Genomic DNA, 20,843 nt, shown 5'->3' with positions numbered 1-20,843 from the left:
TTCCGCTGTGCACCTGCCCGCAGGCTCTGAAGCCCCGCCCGCCCGCGCATCTCACCGCGGCGGGGGCGGCCCCGGGAACAGAAAATCCATGATGCTCGGCGTGGGCCGCCCGCTCCGTCTCCCCACCCCTCTCGCGCGGCGGAAGTGACGCGAGGCCGTGCGCTGGCGGGCGGTGGGTCGTGCGCGGCCGCCATGGGCAGGAAGGAGCGGGGTGAGCGGCAGCGGGGGGCGGCGGGGGGCCGGGGCCGGGCGGGAGCCGGGCGAGGGGGATCCGGTCTGGGGTGCCGCCCGCGCTGCCTCGTCACAGCTCCGGCTTTGCTCACAGATAAGAAGAAGTCCAAGAAGCGCCATTACGATGACGACGAAGAGGATGAAGACGAAGCTCCCGGCAAGGAGTCGCAGGAGGCCGTGCCGTCTGCGGCGGGGAAGCAGGTGGAGGACAGCGGCACCAAACTGGACGAGTACGGGGCGAAGGACTACAGGCAGCAGATGCCCCTGAAGGCCGACCACTCCTCCCGTCCCCTCTGGGTGGTACGTGCGGCGGGGGGCCGGGGGCCCTCGGGCCTCCCTGCGGAGCCCGTTCACTGCGGTTGTCGCAGGGTGAAAGGGGCTGCAGGCCCGGGCGGGCGGCCTGGCTGCTGCACGTCCGTCCCTCGTCCGTCAGGCTTGTAAGGGGAACTGGCAGGGAGGCTTTAGAGGGTCTTTTTCCTCCATCAAGAAGCCGGGACTGTGCCACAGGCCGTCAAGCAACGCGTGCTCCGCTCACCAGAGTCCAGTGGGGACACCAAGAAAAAGGGTGTGTGGGCAGGTGGAGAGAGCCTGCTCCTGGGCTGGTCTCACCAACCCACCCGTAGTGAGCTTTGCTCTGGTTCTGGTGGGGTGGGTGAGTGCGGTACCTGCAGCACCTGTGTGGGGACGGTCGGGCTGTGAGCAGCATGAGGCTGCCCGAGATGACACCACCAGCCCCTCGGCCCCAGCAGTCGCCTCGGCAGGTCCCCTCTCTTTTGGGGGACCAAGACAAAGCAATAGTACATGCATATAAAGGAGAGGTGGTTGCCCTGACAGTGTCTGCAGGGCATCTGTTACTGAATGCTGTGATGCACGAGTGCCACCTCTCCTCCTCCATTCGTTCTGTGTAAGATGAGTGAGAAATCTTGTTTTGTTTCAGGGGAATGGGACTGGAAGGTTGCCTCTGCTCAAGCAATTCGTTTAGCTTTAAAAAATTTAAAAATACCTCAAGATGTCAATCTGGAAAAGCTTAATCAATCTGAGTGTGGTTTATTCTTGGTGCTGTGGAAGGAACACAGACAAATCAATGCCTGGACCCTTTCAGAAGTCAGAAGTTGTATGTTCCTGTATCTCCTTTCTTCTTTTCCTTGTAACGTCATTGTTAGGACGAGCACTTTTTTTGAACCCTATGACACTTTACTACATAAATAGGGGACTGTCTCTATACCATAATGGCTGCTTTATAGGAAATTCCGTATTTTTCTCAGCTAACGCTGTTGCGCCTTCAGCATTTCTTTTTATTTCTGTAGGCTCCTGATGGCCATATTTTTCTGGAAGCCTTTTCTCCAGTTTACAAATATGCACAGGATTTTTTGGTTGCCATTGCTGAGCCTGTGTGCAGACCAACCCACATTCACGAGTACAAGCTGACTGCTTATTCACTCTATGCTGCTGTTAGCGTTGGCTTACAAACCAGCGACATCACAGAGTACTTGCAAAAACTGAGCAAGACTGGTGTCCCAGATGGAATAATTCAGTTTATCAAGGTAAGACTACTGGCGCTGGAAATAACATTTACTGCTACTCATGAAAGCCTTTCCTGCTGCCTCTGCTTAATTGATTTAAGTTTTCATTCATTGTTTTTACGATCTTACTCTATTCTGTCGCTATTTCCAAGAGAACAGAGGCTTAATCTTATTTTTTTTTTGTCTTTTTCTGTAGTATGTTGCTGTGTATATATTATTTTCACAATATATTCTGGGTGATTTATACCTTTTTAAAAAAAAAAAGCATACTGAAGTGTCTGCGTGCACGCTTTTAGCCAGTAGGAATTGTATGTAGGGAAAGTTACCTCGGGTTTGCTCTGGAAGAAGACTATGAATGTGGGAAGCAGTCTGGAATGGCCCGGTGCTATGAAACATAACCTACCTTATCCTGCAAGTGTGTTCTTGCAGTCTTGGAAGCAGATTGGAATTGGATAATAAAAACTTAATACCTGTGACTGATCTCCTGCGTGAGATGGGGGGTGTGTGTGTGTTCTGAAAATACCTTTGCAGGTTTGTTCCATAGATGTGACAACATTGCAAGTAAGTGTTTTATGACACCATGCTTCCCCGCAACGACGTAAACTGCATTGCAGCACTTGGTTCCAACAGTAGAATCACTCTTTTGCATATTTTTAATGAGTGCTTGTGTTCCTTTGCAGCTGTGTACTGTCAGCTATGGGAAGGTGAAGCTGGTACTGAAACATAACAGGCAAGTGGTTTCTTCCTTAACTAGGATGGCAGCAGAAGTTTTTCTACAGCTGTCCTTCAGTCTCGTGTATTCTGACTTGTATTCCATTGTTCTGTGAACAAGTCCATTGGCAAGAGGTGTGTGCTTGTTGCTGGATTGAATCTAATTTTTTTTTAAACATGGAAGATAACGCTGGAAGGGACCTTGAGAGATCAGCTAGTTTAGAGGTTACCAGTTTTATATAAACCTCTGATACTGTGGTAGGGAGAGACAGCAGAAACCTGAAGCCTACGTCTGCACCTTGCCTGTGTTTTCTGTTTCTCTTTTTTTCTTTTGCAAAGTTCTCTGTTGTCTGATGGCCACAGATAAACCCTGGGGCTATAATCTAATGCTCTCCTTATGATGCTGCTTTTTTGAACGTGCTGCTTTGGGTAGAACTAACACGAGTATACTAGCAGGTTTTTGTGCTCTTCCTAGATGTTTCTGCGGAAAAGATTTCTCCCATGCCAGCTCGGACTTAAGTCTCTCTTGGGTCACATTTTAACTGTGATTTCCATCCAATTCCATTATTAATAGATCTCCAGGGAAAGAAACAATTTCAGAATGCACTAATTTAAATTTTTAGATGGTTTGAGTGTTGGAGGTTTTGGATTTTTGTCTTTTGGGCTTTTTTTGGTCCTGTGGGCAGGACTTTAAAACACCACATCCCATATTTTCACAGACTCACCTCAATTCAGTCTCAAAAAAATTGTCTTATGTCACAAATAAGACGTGTGAGAGCTCTCTCTAGGCAGTTCTGCTGGAGTTTTCCTACTCGTGTTAGAGAACATTTGAGCAATGTGAGTAACTGCAAAGTACATGATGCTTTTGGTATGAGGCATCTTCAAAAAATTTTTATTTCCATAATTTCTTTATTTTTAAATTACCACCCCCAAGATGGGATACTTGAGAGTACATCTGGGATAGCTAGTATTTTTCTTTGTTCTTTAATTTTAGGTATTTTGTGGAAAGTACCCACCCTGATGTCATTCAGCAGCTTCTGCAAGACCATGTTATTAGAGACTGTCGCCTGAGAAATGCGGAGGGTGAAGAAACAGAGCTCATTACAGAGACATTCACAAGTAAATCAGCGGTATGTTTCTGTATGTTTTAAAATTATTTAATTAACAGTAGATAAACTGTTGCACAGTTTGGAGTGATTATTGATTGTTTGTTTTATCAGCGTTTGCTTTCAGTTCTGTCAGCAATGATCTGTGCCTCCTTAAAGAGCCCAAATTTAGTGGATGGGTGAGGGATGTCTCTCATTAAAGCTCTGGTGAAAATTCCTGTCCATCTATTTCAGATTTCCAAGTCCAGTGAAGGTGGCTTTGGTCCGTCAACATCACAGGGAACAGATGCTCAGAATAAGCCAGATGTCCCGGCTGACTTATTTGAGTTCTATGAACAGATGGACAAAGATGAGGAGGAGGAGGAGGAAACGCAGACAGTATCTTTTGAAGTCAAGCAGGTATGAGTATTTCAGTCTCTGCATTTGTAGCTTTGGGGAGTGTGCGTAGGAGTTGCAAATAAGCATGAGAACTTAAAGTACTGTGGCTCTTTGTTTGATGGTGGAGATTGCTGGAAGTTATTAACGTTTCTTTCCTTTTACCTTCCAAAATCTTAGGATCTTCTTCTTCAGTACAATGGGAGGCAGACTGGGTATTGTTCCTTCCCTGCCCACCAGCATAGCGCGCTCAGGCTAGCGAGAGGCTCCAGAGACTGAGGGAGCTTAGTGTTGCTTTGTGCAAGACAAGTGAGAATTCAGTGGAGGGCGACTCTGCTGTTGGTTTGAAAGCTCTTTTTTTGGGGTTTCTTTTTTTTTTTTGGAGGTTGTTTTTTCTTTTCCATATTTGCAGAAGGAACTCTTGATGGGTCTCATTTCATAGCTTGAGAATCGTAGCTGGAGGTTGGAGCACAGTCCTGGCTTTGCCTTCAGAAAGCTTTTGTAAAATTTTTCAAGTTGTTTTTGGACTCGATGATTCTAATGATGTCTTACTGGGGAAAATGGATTTTTTTTTTTTTTTTTTTTTAAAGATAACTTAGTAGCTATTTTGTTTATTTTTAAAAACCCCACCCAAATCAACAACCTCTTGGTGATTCAATCAACTTGTCATTGCGGTGGAATAACTGCATTACCAAGATATGAAGGTTTTCCAGATAACAGATGTGCAGCTTTGGTAGGTCCTTCTGTGTAACACACTGAATCTTTTGTGTCTGTTATTCAGCTCTTTGTTGCAGGACTTCAGGGTGTAGTTTAGTCACTGCTGGATAAACACAGCTGAGAGTAACGCGTCATATTCTTCCATCTGTCTAAATAGCCCTCTCTAATAGCTACTGTTATTTAAAATGGGGGTAGAGGTCATCATGAATAAGGTTTCTGGAATAAACTAACTCTTGCAGACTTTATGAGCATAAAATACAAATATAGCTTCACATGGTACTATATAATCTGGTTGTCTGGAAAAAAAAAATCATTGATTCAGACATGGAGAATTTACCATCTGAAGCTTTGTTTTCTCATCAGGAGATGATTGAAGAACTTCAGAAGCGTTGTATCCATTTGGAGTACCCTTTGCTGGCAGAATATGATTTCAGAAATGATTCCGTGAATCCTGATATTAATATAGATCTGAAACCTACAGCTGTCCTCAGGCCCTATCAAGAGAAAAGCCTGCGGAAGATGTTTGGAAATGGACGAGCCAGATCCGGTGTTATTGTCTTGCCATGTGGTAAGTTGCTAACTTGATTTTTAGGGGGTTTGTTATCTGGGGGTTTTGTTCTTTATTCGTCTGTAGTGAAGTAATTTCCAAATACAACAACTGCTTACATTTCAACAGTAGTAGGGACTGTTTTGGGTACCAATATGCAGAGTCCTCTTGGTTTTTAGAGAGTGTGGTGAGGGAGAGTCCAGTTGATAGAGCTCTCAGGCATCTGCTTGACAGTACTGTCAGTATCCCTGTAGTGACTGAAGAACTGCTCTGTGGTTGTGGTAGCTTCAAATGACCATTCCTGCTTTTACTGTTCTCTCTGAGTTGGTTCTGCTGATGCTCCACTGAAATGTAAAGCTGCTGGCATTGGAATCATTTATTCATTGATTGAGAACAGGGAGACTGGAGGGAGCAGATATGGCAGGGAGGTGCAAGGAGGAAAAGAGCTTGCACACACAAGTTCTGGGCAGGGGAGCTTGGGAAAGAAATGAGGAATGTGCAGATTGGGACAACCCACAGGAAGCAGTGGAAAATGAGAGAACAGGAGGCTGCATGCCAGTGCCCTTGGTGTTGGGGATGGAGGGGACACGGGAGATAGAGCAAAGGCCTGAGAGAGCGTGTAAGGGATGCTGGAAGAAATGTGAAGGAGTGGAAAGATTAAAGGACTTGCTGTGTGAGGGAATGAACGTAGCTGACAAGGGCAGTAGGATTGATTTTCCCTATGGGAAGCTTTCTGTAGCCACCTGGAATTTAGCCTGCTTTTGAAATGAAGAAAGCATTAAAATGATTGCTTTTAAGTGGCAAAGCCATTGTTTGCCATGATTTTCTTGAGAAAATACAGTTGCATGGCCAGCAGACAATCCAGCTGTGTTTTTACAAGTGAATACTCCATTCCTTTAAGACTATTATAGTAAAGAAACAGTGCAGAATTTGCCCTTACATGATTTCATATCCTCTCATAGTTTTCCTTTGCTCTTTTTCCCCCCACCCCTACTCCAGTGATATATGAGAGATGACTAATGAGTATCACTCTTCTTCCTCTGCAGGTGCTGGCAAGTCTCTAGTTGGAGTGACAGCTGCATGTACTGTCCGCAAGCGGTGCCTGGTCCTGGGTAATTCTGCAGTGTCTGTGGAGCAGTGGAAAGCCCAGTTCAAAATGTGGTCCACCATTGATGACAGTCAGATATGTCGGTTCACTTCTGATGCCAAAGACAAGCCCATTGGCTGTTCTATTGCCATCAGCACATATTCCATGTTGGGACACACGACCAAAAGATCCTGGGAAGCAGAGAGAGTAATGGAGTGGCTTAAAAGCCAAGAGTGGGGCCTTATGATACTTGATGAAGTACATACTATTCCTGGTAAGGAAACGGTGTGCACACCTTTCATGTTATATATGCTGTTAATGTTACTCTGCTCTTTTAGAAGTGGTGCGTTTTTGCTGTCTTTCTCATTATTAATATTGTGATAAACCCATGGCTTAGGATTTGGAGACAAGTAAACTGCTTTGTTCTGCATTCTTTTTTTCTTTTCTTTTTTTTTTTTTCCCCTGATACTACAGAGTTTAGCTGGCCATTGGTTTTCTGAAACACTTCCAATGAGATACTGTGTTTTCTATAATGGCAGTGTGAAATACAAATGCCTCCTCTTTCTCTGTAGGTTGATAAAGTGCTCTTAAGATACCTGAATTACATTTGTATAATTTTGCTGTAGACAAATTTGAACAGGAGAGGAATTCATCTGCCTTCTTTTCTTTTGAGATGTACTGGCACTGTTGGCAAGCTTCTAGTATCTATTTCTACTCGGTGAAACATGAGTAACCATAGTGATTACTGTCCAGAAATAGCTGTTGTATTTGAAGTTACTATTTAATTGAGATCTATATTAGTGGAAAGCAAAAATGTACTATCAAAATGTCTGTGGAATAATCATGGATGAAAATACCACCCTTGATTCTGTTAGCTGCTCTACTTTGTTCTCATTATTTCATTTGAATATGATTTGGTGCCTACAGAAGTGATGGATTTCAGAAGCAGACCTTGATGGTTAACAGCCATTTTATCAAAGTAGCATGTTGCTGCCACTGTTCTTCCACTTTTGTTCTTTCTTGGTTTCAAAAAAATTAAGCTATAGAATCTCCGCTGTAACTTCTAGCAATACTAAAGGTTTGTATTTCTGCCATACGCTAGAAGTCTTGAATGTGGCAGTCAGCCAAGAGTCCTTGTGTTGTAGTTCTTTCTGTGAAATACTGTATGACCTAAAACAAGCCATGCAACCTCTGAGTGTATTAACTTTGTCTCGGGAAATGGGAAATAATGAAGATGCCAGAAGGTTTACTGGGATTTTCAGAGTACACTGAAGATGTAAACTAAAGCTGTAATCAGAGTGAAGTTTTGCTCTAACACAGATTTGTTAGGAGTGTATGTGAAATGGGTAACATTTCCCAACGCTGTGCTTGCTTTGTGTTCAGGAGTTGATAAAAGTGTTTTTTTAAGTTGCAGTATTTGTCTTCTAAATCCATTCAGGAAAGTAAACAGAAAATTTGTCTTGCATTTCTTAGCAAAAATGTTCAGACGTGTGCTCACTATTGTACAAGCTCACTGTAAACTGGGGCTGACTGCTACCCTGGTCAGAGAAGATGATAAAATTGTTGACCTGAACTTCCTGATCGGACCAAAGCTCTATGAAGCCAACTGGATGGAGCTGCAGAACAGTGGCTACATTGCTAAAGTCCAGTGTGCTGAGGTGATGCTCTGCTTTTTGGTACTACTAGTGTATATTTAGTATGCTTATAACTTTTTATTTTTAAGGAAGATATATGAAATTGTAGGTACTTAACTGGGAAAAACAAATGTCCTTGTGACTTTTCATTTACTTTGTAGCTTAGGCTAGGCTGTCACCGATCAATATGAACACGTGGCAGATGGAGCGGCCACATGTTCTTCGGAGTAGTGACTTCAGCAGTTTGTGGGGATTTTGGTGCTTGATCGGCTGTCTCCAGGAAATGTGAACAGTGGTTGCAGTATTGTAGACCTAGTTTGATGCAGTTGATGTTCATGTTGTCTGACTTGACTTCGTATCGTAAGCTCAGTTCTCTGTGGTAGCATAACACCATGTTACAATGAGCATAACATTGGCTGGTATGCCAGAAGCTGCGTTTTAGAGACTTCAGCTGGTAGGTTAGTCTGTGGTGGTTTCAGAAAAATTCTTCTAACTCTTAAAATGAAGGATAGTAGAAAGTTTAAAAAACATAAGAAAACACCTACTTATTTCAAGCCTGAATGCATGAGGGTGAAAATTGAAAACATAGGACTGGATCTTAATATTTCTTTCCAATATAATGGTGTGTGACCTCTGTTCTTTCCAGCATATGGATGAGAGAAAAATGTCATATCAGAGAAGTGCAAGCCTTTCACACAGGCACGTTAGAATGTTAAAGTAACACTTCTGGGTCAGACTAAAGGTCTAATTTAATACATTGTCTCTGAAAATTGTCAAGGAAGATACTTTAAAAAAGAGTGTAAAAACAGAGCATATGTATCTGTTATTTCTCCTGGTACTTCTTCAAGCGCTCAGTGATTTATGAGCTATATGTAACTTCTGTGTAACCATCACTGAGTTTCTTTTTCATTAACTTGTCCAGACTCCCATTGAATGGAAGTAAAGTTTTAGCAGGTACAACATGCCATGCTAGAGTTTTCTAACTTAACTGTCTCTTGCGTTTTTCCTGGGTTTTTTTGCTTTCTCTTTTGTTGGTTTTTTTTTGGTTTGGTTTTTTTTTTCATTTGTTTGTTTGGGTTTTTTTTCGTTTTTTTTTTTATTGATTTGTTGTTGGTGGTTGGTTTTTTAAAACCTGTCTTGCTAGTTTCATGCAATTCTTCCTGGCTCTGATACTGGAATGAAAGATGCAGATGCAGGTCAGCTCTTCTCCTTTTGAACTTTGTACAAACTGGAGGTTGTAGAAGGAAAAAAAAAAAACCACAATTATTTTTAAGTAATAGAATGCAAGTGAAGAACATCTAGAAAATAACTAGGTTGAAGGGAGAGCAATCAGTCTGCAAGTTCAAATTTGACTGTTACTTTGGTTAATTCTGCCTTGGGAGCGTAATTCTTCTTAGTCCCTGAACTGTCCTTTAGATATTGAAAAGTGAAGCACGGGCCACATTTGTTCAGTGATGTGAAAATTCTGCAAAGGTATATTCTTTAGGCCAGTGTTTTGAAATAACATTCGATGGGACTACAAAAAACATAAAAGCAATGCTGGTGGCTGGTGAATAACAAGTCTAATAGATGCATAACTGTGCACTGCATATGTGTTTGGATTTTCTTGACATGTTGTCGAGAAGTAGCATCTTTAATCAACTTGCCTTATTCAGCATAGCCCAGAAAGATGTCTGGTTTGCTCTTTAAGTGAGGCTCTTTCCAGGTGGCAAGAGACAGCAATGCTGCTGTCTGGGAAGGCAGGTCATCGCAGGTACTACTCTTTCACTGCTCTAAAAGAGAACAAGCAGCACAGTTAAAAGAAGTTTAAAGAAAAAGAACAAGCCTCCTCTTTATCTATATTTTTGGAGTTTTGTAATTTACAAATAATCCCTTTGCCAGCTGCCATACTGAATTTTTTGGCTTTGAGTGCACATCTTGCAAAATACAAAAATGAAAAGGTCATTGAGGTGAGAAGTTGATTTTATCCATTTCCGAATCCAGAAGAAAGTGTAAATACAGATCAAAATATATTCAGTTTGCCATCAGAGGCATTGAGCAATAGATGAATTATTTTACTACAGTCAAATGTTCAGTATTCATATCTCATTCTCACTTTGAAATATTTTCTGATTTAAGAATTTTAAATCTTTCATATAGACAGCATACAATAACAACAGAGCTTACTCAATGCATAAACTCGTTGTTAATGTAATCAAAGGATGAAAAAAGCCTCATATAGCATTTAACTCACTGGAAAAAAAATGTTTTGAAGCAAAAAAGTTGCTCTTAACAGTACAGAAAAAGTAGTAGCATTCAGTAAAATTTTTAGGTATGAAACTTCAAGGAAATACCTTCCAGTCCTCTTCCTATTCTGCTGCCTATTTCTGTTGTGGATCTCACTGCCAAAGCATTTGGAAGGCAGAATATTAATGAGGTTAAACAGAGTTTGGCAGTGCTGGAGACTACACCAATCAGTAGCTGTCATTTTGGTATGGAAACTACTGTGTTAAAATCTGTGGCCTGCGCTATACAGAAAGTTATAATGCATTACCATCCCCCCAGTATCTTTTCAATTCCCAAGGGGAATAAAATAAATAAATAACAGAGGGTTACTTTGTGTGTTTGTATGTTTTTAATTCTAGGTTTGGTGCCCAATGTCACCTGAATTTTATAGAGAATACGTAGCTATCAAAACAAAGAAACGGATACTGCTGTACACCATGAACCCAAATAAATTTAGAGCCTGCCAGTTCCTGATTAAGTTTCATGAGCGACGAAATGATAAAATCATCGTATTTGCTGACAATGTGTTTGCACTGAAGGAGTATGCAATCAGACTTGGGAAGTAAGTGTTCACAACCAACGGTGGCACTGTTGTTTTCCTCCTTCCTGGAAAATTACCTTGTAATCACACAGCTTCCAGTAGTCTTTAGGTATTTCTTGTAATGCTTTGATTTAACTCAAATCTTCCTATATAAAAAGGAGCTCAGGAGGGTATTTTTTAAATGGATTTTATTGGCACTGCAATGTTATTTCAATATAGAACTGTTTGAAAAGAATCTGTTTAGCACTTGCCTCAGAGGAGTTTTCATCCAAGACTTCTTTGAAAGACAGAAATACTGTTAGTATTTGTCTATCCATTTTATAATTATTAAAAGACAGTGGAAAAATTAGTGTCTTCTAAAAATATTGCTAGAACTGTTTCTTTAACAGACAGTAGCTTCCCCTGTCTCTCTGAGACAAAGATTTTCAAATATACACTATCTGGATCTTTCAAGATCTTTTGAGACTCAGGGCATTCCTCTTCAGGTTCTTCAAAGGTTTTAACCTTGTCTGAAAAACCTAAAACAAAATTTTTGGGAATCTGTGCTATGCCAGTGCACTGTCGGATATTACTCCCATGAGCTCCTCAACTACCTTGAATGACTCTAACATGAGTGCAGTTATGGAAAGTTGTACAAATAGAGTTTAATGAGGGGTTAGAACCAGTGTGTTTGTAGAGTTTGGGGAGGGATGATCAGACATAGAGCAATTATTGGAGAAAATAAGCATAGAAGCTGGCCTTGTCCTTTCTTTGACAAGCCCAAAGAACACCTTGCTTGCTGGAAGCTGTGGGACATTTTGTCTGCATATGATTTAACATCTAGGCATTTCAGCAGTACTTCTTAGTAAAACCACGAAGAGGCCTTGCACTTCACAAAATTCATGGTCGGTTTTGACTGTAGTTTAACAGCCATGTTGTGCTGGCTTGTTGTGACATCAAATAGTAAGCAGAGCTAATGGTGCTGGATGAATTCCAACACCCGTGGTCTCTTTCATCATTTTTTTAATCTGTCTGGACAGAGATTAGCTGTAATGATGCCTCTGGAATGTCTTTTGCAGTGTTCAGTGCACCGCAGAAAAAGCATTTAGCAAAGGTGATGCTGGGAGGGGGTGATCGCTAAGTAGCACAGCAGTTGTTAAGTGGGCTGATGCTGTAGAAGCACGGGAAGAAGAAAAGGTGAAGAAGTACTAGATGCTTGCTTTTTATGTTCTTGAATGAGTTCTCCATTCCTTACATCATGTACGGAGCTTCAGGTTGTACATTTTTTAGTGTTAGAAAGAAAGGAGGCTTGCAGTGCTGGATTAGAGGTGAGGGAGTCTTTACTTTAACCAGAGAATTTTCTATGATAGTTTACTACGAGCATGCTGAAACAAAGGGAACTGTTAGTTTGGGTGGGGCAGGAATTATATCTAAGGAGGAGAGAGCAGCACAGCGGGTGCGGCGGTAGCGGCTGAGGCTGCCTGACCTGTGTGGGCCCAAGTTACTCATGAAGTATGTGGGAAACTGAGAGTTCATGTGAGCCTTCTGGATTGAAATACTAAATATTCCAGGTGATTCATCATCAAAGGTTAGAAACCTTGGGTGAAATGCCACTTTGAGCTTCTTATGGCCATGGAACGTTTGGGACCTTGTTCTCATTTCAGTAGGTGTAGAAGGTATTAGTAGGGACAAGAGGTTAGCTTCAAAAGCAAAAAGAATTTTCCCAGAACAATATCCAACAGCCAGCTTGTGACACTCAGCATATCATTGATAGAGACGCCTGGATTTTCAAGTGTTTAAATAGGAAGCAAAGGTTGCAGCTGTCAATGTGCTAACTCAGTATATTTGAGGAAAAAAATCTCTTCTTTTAACAGCTGCCTTCAGTCTTTCATGTAGGCTTAGCAAATGTAGTCAGTCTGTGATCTACAGCTTCATTGGTGCACGTAATTGCAAAGCGTTTATAACTGTCAGGATTTATTTCTGGCAGACTGGGTTGCTCCAGAGGGATCCACAAACAACTCGGTAGCTGCCATAAAGAGCCAAACAAGCTAAAAATAAACTGTAAGCTGTACCAAAATCTGGTTTGTTTTTATATAAATTCAAATGTGTACTGCACTTGCTGCCATGGTGTTTTAGTACCTCATAAGAAATGACGGAGAAATCTTGAATTGATTTAATTTGCATACGCTCTGTTCATTTCAGACCCTATATATATGGTCCTACTGCACAAGGAGAAAGAATGCAAATTCTACAAAACTTCAAGCACAATCCAAAAATCAACACTATTTTCATTTCCAAGGTAAGTGAGGACGTTCAATGTGTCCTTGCTACACATCTTCACAGTTAACTTTAAGACTGAGTTATAGATGCGTGTTGTGTATTCGACATATTTGTATCGCAGCTCACAAAGGTGTACTTTGTATTAAGCGATATATAGAAATAAGATACTGCTCAGAGGCCGCTTCTCTGTTACAGGTAGGTGACACATCCTTCGATCTGCCGGAAGCCAACGTTCTGATCCAGATTTCATCCCATGGTGGGTCTCGAAGACAGGAGGCTCAAAGACTGGGACGAGTGCTGAGAGCCAAAAAAGGTAAATGAGGTGATCGTTGGGCTCTGGGCCTTGGATCATAGTATCATAGAATTGCAGAGAAACTGGATGTTCATGATAGTTTGTTATATTGTCCTTGGATTAGGTTTTAGTCAAAGAGAATCTATACCTATATACCAGTGAATGAAAATGAAACATTTTCTGGGTCAGTAAAGCTTTGTGTTGGAAAAACTTCTGAAGGACAAAAAAAGCTGAAGGAAAATTAACATTTTGTTCTTTGGTGATTCTTTCACTCTTTCATTCCTTGATAATTTCCTCAACATGAAATAGTTTTTAAAACATCATACTATTACTCTAAAAAGCAAATCTATAGAAAGCATATTTTTGATAGTGCAGATTACTTTCTTTTAAAAACAAGATTTGGTTTCCAGCTAGTTGTGTTTTTGCAAAACATAACCAAGAAGCTTTCTTTATTAGAAAAATTATTCCTAACACATTTTCTACTTGCACTTATGATTTGCATGCACTTATTTTATGTTCCATTTGTGCTTGTTACAACTGAGGCTTTGTTTGAATATGCATACCAACCCTGTGTTAGTGAATTAACAAAGTCTTAGTGAAACCTTGAGTTTTAAAAGAGAACCTAATGCTGTTTGGCTAATAGATCTGAAGGACTGTAAGTTAAAAAAAAAAAAAAAAAATGTACGCAGGCTGGTATATCCTGGGCTTCAAATACCCCTATGGATTCTTAACTAAATGTCTTTTTCTTGCCTTTTTAAATGCAAAAACACTGGTTTACATTGATAAAACTTTTCCTTTGTCTTTTTTATTTAACTTTTCTGGCTTGTGTTGCAATCCTTGCTCTTAACTTTTTATTTATTCTTTACATAATAGACTTAAAATAATTTTATCTTTTACCTTGCCTAACATAATAAAGAAGCAGATTATTCTCAGAGCCCCAATTTAATTGTGTTAGCCTACATTTCCTTTTCTGTTTTTTCCTCTTCACCTATTCTCAAGTTACTAAGAACAAGAGTAGGAATTTCCATGCTGTGTACAGTCACTCAGTTTATGTAAGATCTGGGTGCAGCTAAACTTTGTGGATAGTTGTTGTGGAGAGACAACTTATTTAAACATCTGTTTTCAGTATTCAGTCTTTTTTTTGTTCTTGGTTGCAGTGCTCCAAATGGAACTACTCACTCAGTGTCTTTATCTCCTAGGCATGGTTGCAGAGGAATACAATGCCTTTTTTTATTCTCTTGTATCCCAAGACACTCAGGAAATGGCATATTCAACAAAGCGACAACGGTTTCTTGTAGATCAAGGTTATAGCTTCAAGGTAACTTTTCCCTTCTATTTATTATACTTGTAGCCTAAGAATGTAACTTCCATATTCTGTCATGTTAGTTAGTATTATGTCAAATACTTGAGAACTCCAGTTATGGAATGGATTAATGAAGGTTTCGCTTGCAAGCAAGAACTGTTCCTATATTGTTTTGTCATCTGTATGAATGTGAGGGTGGATACAAGTAGCTTAGTACAGCTTCTAGAGAGGTAAGTATTCTAACTTCAAACGAAGCACCTGCTGGGGAGTGAAGCAGAACATTACTTGCACGTTTGGTTTATATTCATGGTCTTCGATTGTCCATCCGTATAGGCCTCCCGTTATACGTTATCATACTGGTTGTGCATAAAGCATTGTTGATAGGTGTGCACGTCGTAGTGGCCAGCAGCAATTCAGAAAACTTCCAAAACATCACAAGTCACAAATAATTTCCAAGGAACTCCAGGCTCATACCAGTATTTCATGATGGGGAGAAAATGTTCCTTGTGGCTAAAGAAAACGTACAATAGGCAGGATTCACCCATCTTACATTCATATATCTGACTCTGGGAATCATAAAGTTAGGTGTCCGAAGTGTCTAGCAACCCATTTGAAAAGAAATGCCTTTCAGGGATCTTTGTCCACACACTAATCTTGTGCACTGTTTCCACAATGCTGTCCAAAGCCTGCAGTGTTCAAAAAATCAGTGAGGATGCAGACATGTTGATACAGTAGCTCCATGCCAGAAACTGTTCTGGCTAACAGAGGTCTCCAGGACTGTGCTTACTTAGCCTCCACCAGCAGCTTGACCTTCCTCTACATAAGAGGATGACCTTCATAAGAAATTACAGAATTTATTGCAGAAAAAGACTGTTACTGCAGAACAGAAATCTTCCTACCTACAACTAAAACATACTTCTCAAAATAGAGAACATTTTCATTGTTGACTGTGTAACAGAGCCATGACTTGAAAGTCAGACATTTCCCTTTTGTCAAGGACTTAATGCTTAATTTCTCCAGACATACTTGAAAATCGATCACACCTTGTACTTCAGTTTATTATGTATTTCTCTACGTCGTCGTCTTCCAAATATAAGATCTCATTCCACCAGAGCTCCTCTAGTTTATAGATTTCATGGTATTATTTCAGTTACTTTTCTTCTAATCCATGGGCTGTGCTGTATGCTCATCTCTTTGATTGTTGAAGGCAACAGTGTCTCGTAGCAGCTCTTGCTTTTTGGTAAACTATTCCTTTGCAAAACGGGAGTTTACTGCTCCAATTAGAAGCCTTCCCAGTAAGAAACATCGATGAAAATAAGAATAAAAGATAAGGCTCCCATACCTGCCTTTAGGGAACAAGCTTAAGCTTGTGGCGTTGACAGAATAATGCAAGGATTGCACGAGGTGCAAGAGCAAGCAGCCTCCTCTGGATTGCACTTGAGCCTAGCTGGTTAAGAGCTTTTCCTGATGAGGCATACGCAGTACGGGACATCCCTGTGGGTAAAACCTCTCTGTACTGCAGCTGTGCTGAAGTAAATAATTGCTCTGTAACCGCTGGCCTATTAAAGAGAGCTTTAATGGGGTCCTTACACCGTAACAGACATGTCACAGTCTCTATAGATAAAAACCTTGGTTTGCTTTGTAGTGAATTTTGATGAAACTTTAGATCAGTACTAAGCTGCAGCTAATTACAGCAAAGGCATCTATGTGGCTACAGCCAAGATTAGAGAAATCCCTTTACTTACATTTGAATGCCTTTAATTTTAGAAATAAGAAAGAGGTTAAAATAGAGGGATTTTATTTTGCAAGGAAGACCTAGTCCTAGGAGCTTTGGTGTAATATTGGGGGGAAAAAAAAAGCAGTGCAAGTGGCAGCTGAGATTCTGGAGCAACATTTTAGCTGACCAGTACTGGAATGTTCTTTATTTGCAGTTTAAGAACAAAATGTTAGAATATCTATTTTCTTCTGTTTGCCAAACTTTAAGCTTTAGTCATAGCTGGCATCAAAGAATAATAGGGCTGGAAGAAGCTTCCAACCATCTATTGTGTTTCTTTGTTCCAAGCCAGCATCAGCTATGTATATGTCATTCCCAACAGATGTTTGCCTTCTTATTCTTCCAAATATGGAGACTCTACCTCATCTTTAGGTAATTATTCCAGTGCTGATATCCTCTCCTTCAGAGTTTTTGTTCCTAAATTACTAAAAATTTGTTACTCCTTTAAAAGAGTAACAGTTTTCACATTATTTCCCACCCCACCCCCCCCCGACTTACTTTCTTCTCGCCATCTCTCAATAGCTCCATTCTCTGCCTTTCATCAAAAAGAGGACTGGAATAGTATTTTATTGCTAAACCACATATTTATCTTTGCTTCTTAAACAGTAGTCTTGTTATCACAGTTTACTGCTTGAAGTCTACTTATCTAGTGGGGGGTTTTTTGTTAGCTAACAATAGCTGAGTTATTTAATGTATTGCGTTTTTATTTAAAAGCTGAATGTAGGATATATTAAATTTTAAACTAATAGCAGAAGAACTCACTATATCAAAGAATTGGAGATAACTTTAAACTTGGCATCTGTTGAACAGCTTAAAAAAAACGATGGTGCAGTGGGAATTCTTTGCATTCTGTGAATCACGTTAGCACTGTTTTGCAACCACAACTGGAAGCAAGCTAATGCAAATTTAGAATTGTTTTTCATGACTCCTTTTTTTTTTTTTTTTTTTTATTTTCGAGCTGATCATAGCACATGTGCTTCTAAATGAGCAGGAGGACCATAATGTTCCTTTAGCCATATTGCAGGACATATTGCTTCCCTGAATGGATTCTTAAAGCTAGGACATTTCTCAGAAAGACATCCATTTTCAAATTAGAAATTGTAATTGAAAGCAGCCCACAACACTGATTATTCATTCTAGTGTTTTACTGCCCTGTTTTTCAAAAATCATACTTTGTGTTTAATGTGGATTTATTTTACCTTAAGCTGTATTTATATTGTTTTATCAATCTTTGTGATCAGATTCAGCCCACATTACTGAGGTAATTAGTTTCTAATTGTACTGACTCAAGAGATAAGCTGAAAAAGGAAGATGAGAAGGGGAAACACTACATTATCAAGGGAAATGGCTGAATTAGAATGTCTTTCTCAACATTTCTTCAAGTTGGAAACATAGTGGGAAAACTGAGATTCTCATGTATGTTTACCAGAATGCATTTAACTGCAGGAAAAATACTTGTGAAATTTTCGAAATACCTCTAATTGAGAAAGCAAGCTGCCTATTGTAAAGCTTTATCACAGAAGTCTGAGAGCTTTTCAGCTCTTCAGAAGAGGTGATTTTTCAGCTAATGGAGTATATGGCACTGTGTTGCCAGTAGATGGCATGTGCCCTTCATCCATGGTTATCAATGATTTACTAAGAATTTCAGAGAACAAATGTAACAGCGAGGTTTTATTTTGTCTCATTACACAAACATTGAGAGAGTCCTTTTGCTCTGCTGCTGATGCTTTGTGGCAGGTTGCTGCACTGTCTCTCAGCAACTGGTCATACATCTCACTTTGCTAGGGGTTTTTTTTCCCCATGTTCCTCAATGTTTACTGCTAAAATTCTCTTTGTTTGGAAAGCCAGTGGATTATTTCTGTTAAATACAAGGTACTAGGTCTTAAACTAGACAAATCTAGAGCGCACAACAGGAAGCTAACCTTGCAGTAAGTTGAATATGCATCTGAGCTATATGTGCTTTGCCCAGGTTCTTGGTGAAGCTGGTATGGACAGTGTTTGGCTGACATCCTCTGTGTAGAGCTTTTCTTTTTTCTTTTCTGTTTTTTTTTATTTCCCAAAAAATCTGTATTTTGCATTCCCAGCTAGAATATAATAAAGGATATATGTGTGTATATATATGCGCACCGCTTAGCAAGATTTTGTGTGTATCTGTGCTAGCTGTAGCGTTAAACTTTTCAGACCATTAATAAGAGTTGAAGGCAGTTCCAACAGGATATGGAATCAGAAATCCTTCTCTCACCTTGTTCTGTGCTCTGTTTCTTAGGTAATAACAAAGCTTGCAGGCATGGAAGAAGAAGAACTTTCGTTTTCATCCAAAGAAGAACAGCAGCAGCTTCTCCAGAAAGTCCTGCAAGCATCTGACCTGGATGCTGAGGAGGAAGTAGTTGCTGGAGAATATGGCTCAAAGTCAGCTCAGGTAATGAAGAATGCTTTGAAAAGGATGACCACAAATGCAGCAGAACTGCATCATTCCATTTTAATTCTAAATGTGATGCTGTCATTGATGCCCTACTGTCTTTGTGAAAGACTGGAGAATAGATGGATTTTTTTTTTTTTTTTTTTTTAGGCTGGATTAGTACTGAGCTATTTGAGTAATTCAGTTGTTGGGCAATAGGAAGAGGTTAGACCTGGAATTCATATCCTTCTCCATCATAGTTGGGGGAGAAGATGACAGATCCGTTGTTATAGATTTTTAAGTAAATCTGCTACGTCACAAGCAATGAAAATACTTTAAAACATTAAGATACACATATGTCAAAGCACTTACTCTTTTGTGGTGGCAGTGTGTTCCTTGAATCATGCCCTGATTTCCTTATGCCCAGAGGGCGGGAGCATATGGGGCCACTTTTGTTCATTTTCGAGAGAAGTACTATTATCATAGGTAGTAGTTGGACATTTGCAGCAACAGATATAAGAAAAATAAATAGCTTGAAGCATTTACTGATACATAAGTTAAAATCAAGCGACAATACCATAATTAATTTTTAGAGTTAATTTTTAGCTAAGTGGTATTATGCCGAAATGCATTAGGAATTCCCGCTCTAAGGTCTCTTTCCATATTAAATCTTACCTATGTTTGTATACTTAGTGAGTGGCAGGTAGTGACTTTCTTTGTAGAAATTCTTCCTAAGGAAAAAAACTTGGAAGGCTTTTTGGCATTAAAGTCACTAAATGAAGAGTGCTGCCCAGTAGCCAGTGGGCGTCAGTAAGTCAGAGTTGGTCTGTCTAATCACAAACTTAGCACGTGTTTTTTCTCCCCTTACTTGCAGGTGTCACGTCGTGCAGGCACAATGAGCTCCATGTCAGGAGCAGATGATACAGTTTACATGGAATACCACTCTTCACGGAGTAAGGCATCTTCAAATAAACACATCCATCCGCTCTTTAAACGCTTCCGGAAATGATGTACTTCATGTGCGCATTTTGTTAAAACTGTGGATCCATGTACCTTTTTCCATAACTAAAAATATGGAGTTGAAATTTCTGACAAGTCCTTTAAAAGACTTTTTTTATATGCATCTATATAGCCACATATGTACTTAGCCATATATGTGCTCCCATGGGTGAATGTGAAAGCTAAAAAGGAACTACATCTTAGCACAGGAAGGATGATATCCAGTGACTGGATCCTGGCTATACCTGTCTGGTTTTCGGGTTAATTAATAGAATTTATTTTTATCAGCTGAAGACCCTTTTTCAGAAGAATTCTGGAAAGGTTTTGTAAATGAAGTTTGTACTGATGTTTGAAATATTATTTATCTCATTATTCTGTCTGCTCAACAAAATACTGGTTTTTAAAATGCTTAAATAAAAATCATTCATTGAATGAACAAATCCTGATAAGAGCACTTTACATAATATTTTAAACTGGGAGCTAATTTATATTTATGACTTAATCTGTCTTAAAATTGTAAGAAATTGTTTGGGAATATTTTGAAGTTCAAAGGCCAGGAGAAAGAGGGACTCTGTCTCCAAAGGAAATTCAAGAACAGCATTAGTGAGTACAAATAAATTCTGTGCTCTGTTTTCCTCATTTTTTCTTGCTACTCTTGAGAAGTTGCTGAAATAAAAGCTATTTCTCTTGTCATTTATATTCTATTTATTAATCATGCAATAAAATAATTGTAACTGCTAAACAGTGCAATGTCACTACAGAAGTTATTGAATCGAAAAGGTTTTTGACTTATCATAAGGTGAGTTGGAAGCAGAGGTGTGAAAGAAAGATTCCTGAGCCTGGGTTTTTTTCTTAATGAAGACTGCAGTATATTTCTATATTTCTAGAAAATTTGAGGAGAGGTGGTGGTGGTTTGTGGCAAAAGAATGCCTTTTAAGTAACATCTGTTTAATACTGTTATGGTTATGCTACTTTGTATCACATTATGAGGTGGGTTTTTGGCTGAGAGTTTGTAGAGCTTTAGCAGCAATCTATGAAATAATGAAACAACATTGATATTGATCTGTTGGTTCAAAATAGG

The 20,843-nt window shown here is 39.9% G+C and overlaps 1 protein-coding gene across 2 annotated transcripts; it reads left to right on the top strand.

Annotated features, from left to right (window-relative positions):
• The first annotated feature begins 122 nt into the window (after positions 1-122).
• Positions 123-19,924, top strand: ERCC3 (ERCC excision repair 3, TFIIH core complex helicase subunit). 2 transcript variants are annotated; one of them, XM_086750642.1, is made up of 15 exons: positions 123-211; positions 326-531; positions 1,539-1,775; positions 2,435-2,484; positions 3,460-3,595; positions 3,806-3,970; positions 5,027-5,231; positions 6,257-6,571; positions 7,771-7,955; positions 10,556-10,758; positions 12,919-13,015; positions 13,192-13,309; positions 14,488-14,606; positions 18,632-18,784; positions 19,638-19,924. In XM_086750642.1, exons 1-15 carry the CDS (start codon positions 193-195, stop codon positions 19,770-19,772), a joined length of 2,343 nt encoding a protein of 780 aa, XP_086606768.1. In that variant the 5' UTR covers positions 123-192; the 3' UTR covers positions 19,773-19,924. The 2 variants fall into 2 exon arrangements, with proteins under 2 accessions (XP_086606768.1, XP_086606769.1); XM_086750643.1 differs by lacking the exons at positions 123-211; positions 326-531 and adding an exon at positions 732-1,345.
• The last annotated feature ends 919 nt before the right edge of the window (positions 19,925-20,843 follow it).

The sequence above is a fragment of the Chlamydotis macqueenii genome, chromosome 6 (assembly GCF_036417535.1).
Source record: "Chlamydotis macqueenii isolate bChlMac1 chromosome 6, bChlMac1.mat, whole genome shotgun sequence".
NCBI classification, from domain to species: domain Eukaryota; kingdom Metazoa; phylum Chordata; class Aves; order Otidiformes; family Otididae; genus Chlamydotis; species Chlamydotis macqueenii.
This window is presented reverse-complemented; position numbering and strand designations above follow the sequence as displayed.